This window comes from Asparagus officinalis, chromosome 7, assembly GCF_001876935.1.
Source record: "Asparagus officinalis chromosome 7, Aspof.V1, whole genome shotgun sequence".
NCBI lineage: Eukaryota > Viridiplantae > Streptophyta > Magnoliopsida > Asparagales > Asparagaceae > Asparagus > Asparagus officinalis.
The window spans coordinates 3044994-3050669 of record NC_033800.1 but is presented as its reverse complement, the minus strand read 5'-3'; the positions used below and the strand labels follow the sequence as shown (position 1 = coordinate 3050669).

Below are 5676 nucleotides of genomic sequence, written 5' to 3'. Positions count from 1 at the left end.
TAAAATATTATATTACAAAACTTTTTTTTAAAAAATTTAAAACTCAATTTTACTTAATATAAAAAGCATTAATTTTTAAAAAAGTAAATATTTTTAAAAGTGTGAAAGGAAGTAATAACTTTAGTTGTTTATTAATGGTAAAAAAATAAGTTGCTTATGTAAAGTTACAAGCAAAATCAAAGAGCTACAACTACAAGTTATAAAACTTAAAATTTGTACCAAGTAATTACAATCATGCTAACATGTAAGAAGAGTTGTAATATCTTGCGTGCAAGTGTCACTTACATAGTTACATTGCAAACTATAGTTACGAGCAACCAAACCATCCCCTATGTTGAGGGAGGAAAAAGAAGAGAGACCAAATTGGCCTTTAAGCCATTTAAAAAGGGAGAAGATGAATGGGGGAAGAAAAACAAACCAAAAGAAGAAAAAAAAGAAAAAGGTTCCAAATTCCCAAAAAAAAGACTTCGCCTTTCTTAAGTATCAATCCTCTGGCTAAACCCTAATTCTCCCTCGACCCCTAAAAACTGGGGCAATTCTAGGGTTTCGAATGCAATGGAGAAGGGTCTCGCCGTCGTCGATCAGGGCGAGACGTCGCGATCCAGATCGGTGTTCGAGACCGTGAACGGATCTCACAAATTCACGATCGAGGGCTACTCGCTGGCCAAGGGAATGGGGCCTGGAAAGTACATCTCTAGTGATATCTTCAACGTTGGGGGATTCCAATGGGCGGTCTACTTTTATCCTGATGGCAAGAATCCCGAGGACAATTCGGTTTATGTTTCGGTGTTTGTCGCGTTGGCGAGCGAGGGGACGGATGTTAGGGCTTTGTTCGAGCTGACGTTGATGGATCAGAGTGGGAAAGGGAAGCATAAGGTTCATAGTCATTTCGATCGGGCGATGGTTAGCGGGCCGTATACGCTCAAGTATCGGGGCAGTATGTGGTATGTTCTTTGCTAATTTATCTTAAAATTTTGATTTTGTGACGCTTGGATGCTCAAAGTTGGTACCTTTCTGTGTTTTTGGCAACTAATTAAAGAGGTTAACATGAGTTTGGGCTGTTGGGTGAGAAGAACTCACCCCTGAAAGCTAGCTATTAGAAGAAGGGAGTCCTATTCTCTGCGGAAATCCATAATTGACTCCCTGTTTAGTTAATGTGCGACTAACTAAATGGACCGAAAGGTACAACCATGCTTCTGCAGCCCTGGCGCCCATGCGGATTGGCTCTACACTAGTTCAGTGCCGGTTGAAAACTTTAATCCTGGGGTCACGACTTTCTCCTTGCACTGGACTAGTTGTGGGCAAACATTGCAATGTTGGCGTCACTAGTCGTGCCACTGCCTTGCAACTGAGAAGAGATGGTGGGGCTTGCCTTTAATACCACTTGTAAAAGATTTTGGAGAGCTCGTCCACAAAAGCTAGTTGTTAAGAGGGAAGGAACCCAAATCTCTTATAAGCTCACAATTGAGTCCCCATTTCAGTCAACTGTGGGACTAAACGGACCCTGCCAAAATACAAACCGAAATTCTAGGGTTTTACAGTTTTCTGAACTGTTAGAGATGAATTAATGAGTTTCGAGTAAGCACTTGATGCTTCTTGTTTCTTGAGTTCGACTTTTAGTTCTTTTGTTAGACATATCATGTTTATAAGTTGGGCAGGCCCTGTATTTTCTTTTGGAGGTGTCCTTTTATCTGTATAAGACTTTGTAGAGTACTTCTCATAGGACATAAGGAGCAGGTGATACTTGTTGGCTGCTAACTATAGAAAATGAGGTGATGAGATGGAAATACACACACACATGTGCGCGCGCGCGCACACAAAACACCATGCTGCAAGAATTTTCTTCTCTCAAGATTTTCAGTTATAAAGTTTTCACTTCATATTAATGTTAAAACATAGTCTCTCAAGATATATTCTTTTATATTAGAATAATATAGAATACTCAAGAAGGCATCCCCTAATATAATGTTTCCTACATAAATATAAGGTTGATCAACTTAACGATTAGACAAATATCCATAAAGATGATAATTTCTTGTTCCCCTTGCTTTTATGGCTTATGTACTTGCAGTCATTGGAACAGTTGGCTCCTTTGAGGTCCATGGACAATAAGAATTGTTGCGTTCCAATTAACTCTGTAAATAAGTTATTTCTAGTGTGGTGCAAAAGATCAAGAGCAAATTTCCTTGGTAGTTTTCTGATTCTCATTGTAGCTTTAAGGCCTTCAAGTGTTACCAATCATTACCTCTATCCTACTCTACAAAAAACCTCTATCCTACAGCAAATGGAAGATTTAGAAATAAGATGCTTGTTCATATGCTAAAAGTTAACTCAATTTTTTAATTATAACCATAACTAAAATTTCCAGTCATATGCATTATAATTGTATCAATTATTAGACTTAATTGTGTGACTTAGTACTCACCAATTATGCAATTATTAGTTAACTAACCTTTAATGAGTCGTCTGGGTATATCACAATGCAACTGGATCTCTAACACCACTGTGCTCATGGCAAGTTGCAAATTGAAAATAAATAAATAAATAAATCAGTCCTTAAATATATATTTTTTAATTTCATAAAATGAGATGCCTTTGGTACCACGTCCAATCTTATCAAAATATCCAAGATAAAGTTTAAAAGGAAAAGTTTTCTTTTACTCAGAGGAGAAAAATATAACAATTTCAAAACCCATTTATTTTTAAACAAAAAATCGTACCTTCATAGCTCTCTCCAAACTTTATTTATCTTGAGTCGTCATCCCTAGCAATATATACCGAGCTTCAGACCATGTAGTAATCTGTCCGACTCCTCTCTTCCTCCTGTATGTTGGTATTCTTCTCATCTATTTGCTTCTTTCTAGAGAAAAACCAAAAACAAACACAAAGAAAAAAAAAACAAACATAAAAATCTTTGGAGTTTAGAAAAATAAACCAAACATACAAAATCTCACAGAGGGTTGAAGAATGGAAGGATTAACAAACACATTGATTCCACTGTTTTTTTATTCTACTTAAAAGAGTTAAGAATGTGAAAGTAAATTAAGGCATTTACGGAAGGAATTTAAGGATTAAATTTGAAATTGGAGAGGAGGATATAAGGTTAATTGGAAGGTTAAGAGCCTGACTCTAGAAAATTGCAGTGCGCAATTGTGACCCACCAATAACGTATACTAAAATTTAGAAAGTTGCACCGTGTAACTGTTAAGACCTTATTTAGAAGCTTTACTTGAGCTTGCTTTGATATTGGTAAATAAATTGGAAGATAAATAGCTAAAATTCTAAGAAGTTGCCAAGTGGCATCTCAAGGCCTTGTTTTGGTGTGTGTATATGTTTATATATATATATATATATGTATGTATATATGTATGTATATGTATATGTATGTATATATGTGTATGCGTATAGGCGGTTCGTTGTACATTTTCTTTTCATTAACTACAACACTTCCTAACCGTACAGCTTGAAAACTTCAGGTTGCGGAAGGTACTAAATGGTAAAACTATCTATGAAACATTTATTTTTTTTCAAAAAAGATGACATAACATACTTTATATGCCTTAAGTCTAAATTTTCATTTTCACTTGGATAAGCATTGTAAGTGCTCGACTTGGATGAACACGTGCATTGTGTCTAGTGGTGTTGTATATACTATCGTTTGCTAGGGATAAATAGTTAAATATTCTGCATGTCCTATAAGCAAAATTTATAAACATGAAAAAAAAAAAAAATTCTGCCAATTGAACTCATAAAATGATGAAATTTTCAATGTGTTAAATCTATTGAGGGAAGAAGATACCCTGTTGCCTGTAATATCATTCAAACATTCAATCATATATTGTTTAGATGGCGCAAACCCTTCCCAAGAACTGATATAAGATATGGCATTATAGATATAAGATATAACATTATAAGTATAAGCAAAAGCATTCTTATTCCATATAAGTGTCCATTCCTATCTATAGCTTCAAATTTTGATCAAAAACTAAAACCAAAGATTAATAAAGTATTGGTTTTGTAGGAGAAGAAAGTAACAACTGAAATGGAGAAAAATACGTAGAGTTGTAAAAATAGCTCTTTCTATTGTAGTACGCACAACAAGATGGATTGAAGGTAGTAAGTATGAGAATAAGGGATGGATGACAAGGAGCTTACATTGATTCAAATGTAATTAAAGGACATTGGAGAGATTATATAAGGATTTCTAAAGGAGGAATCCTCTAAAAGGAGGGGTTTTTATTTTATTGAGAAAAAAACCCTGAAGAAAAGGGGAATGGTAGTGGAATTGCCAGGATTCGTTAGATATAAAGGGAAGAAATAGGAATAAAGGTTTGCAGAAAATGAATATATTAACATGATAATATACATTGAAATATCTAGTTATTACTTTCAGTCAAAGGTTATTCATAAACTAACTAAAATTTAAACCAGGAAAAAGTTGACAAAATTTTGTAAGCAATCTAATTAAGATACTGCACCATCTCCTTCTAGAGTGATACACTGATACCAATACTTGTAAGGAGGAGCAGAAGTTTCCACAAAAGCAAAAGGGAAGTGGAGGAAGGAAACTATTATGATTTGTTAGATAGAGGAGGGATAAATAGGATTAAACTATACAGGACGGGGGTGGGAAAGTATTACACTAAATACTTTTGCCCTGCATTCATTAATTTTGCGCTAAGTTTGATTCCAGTATCAGTTAATATTGGATTCATTTCTTATTTATGGTGCTGTTGCTCAAGTTTTGTGGTTTGACTACATGCTGTTTGCATTTTGTAAACAACAGTCTTCTATTTTCTTTATTCTGATTCTCATTCATCTTCCATTGGCTAATTGTGTTCTCTCAGGGGATACAAAAGGTTTTATAGGAGAACATCCTTAGAAACATCTGATTTTCTTAAGGATGATTGCTTGGTTATGAACTGCACAGTCGGTGTTGTTAGAAGCCGCATTGAAACACCAAGGCAATTAATCATTACCGTGCCGCCACCAGATCTGGGTTGCTGTCTTGAGCGATTGCTGAAATCAGGCATCGCTTCAGATATTGTCTTTGAAGTCGATGATGAGACATTTAAAGCCCATAAGTTGATACTTGCTGCTCGTTCACCAGTGTTTAAAGCCCAGTTTTTTGGCCTTATTGGTAACCCTGACATCGACAGAGTTATTGTTCAAGATGTGGAGCCTCCTGTATTCAAGGTAGAAATTATGCAACACCATATTTTTATTATTCTTTATATCTTTCGTGTTAAATGTTAATACTAAATATCACAATGGAGATTGCTGCTGAGTAACTTGGTATAATAAGCTTATTTTCTTTGATTCATATTTCACATTTATTTTCTATCTTTAGCTAAATTACAGCACCTGCATTTCAAATTATTTAAACTGACTTGACCTAGTACTTTTCTTGTAGAATACTGTTTAATGCTATGTTCTTGTGGAATATCTAATGTCATCAGAGATGCTAAAGTTGTAAGAGATTTTTAATGCAAGCCTTTTTTTTCCCCTTCTACTATTAACTTCAAATCTTGTTTATCCTAAGAAGTTAATACATGTCAAAATCATCTCGGTTGAATCTGAATCCTAAGAAGTTAATACATGTCAAAATCATCTTGGTTGAATCTGAATCCTAAGAAGTTAATGAATGGCTAAAAGCTCGTTGTCCATCATGCAGGC

At 34.9% G+C, this 5676-nt stretch overlaps 1 protein-coding gene across 2 annotated transcripts in view; it reads left to right on the top strand.

The window, feature by feature from the left end:
- The window catches only part of LOC109849030 (BTB/POZ and MATH domain-containing protein 3-like), an 8345-nt gene continuing 3054 nt past the window's right edge, over nt 386-5676 (top strand). The window contains exons 1-2 of one of the 2 annotated variants that reach the window (XM_020418797.1): nt 386-944; nt 4848-5196. In XM_020418797.1, coding sequence (XP_020274386.1) covers nt 556-944; nt 4848-5196 — 738 coding nt within the window. In that variant the 5' untranslated portion in view covers nt 386-555. The remainder of the gene's footprint in view (nt 945-4847; nt 5197-5676) is intronic. The other variant, XM_020418796.1, reaches the window with a different exon arrangement.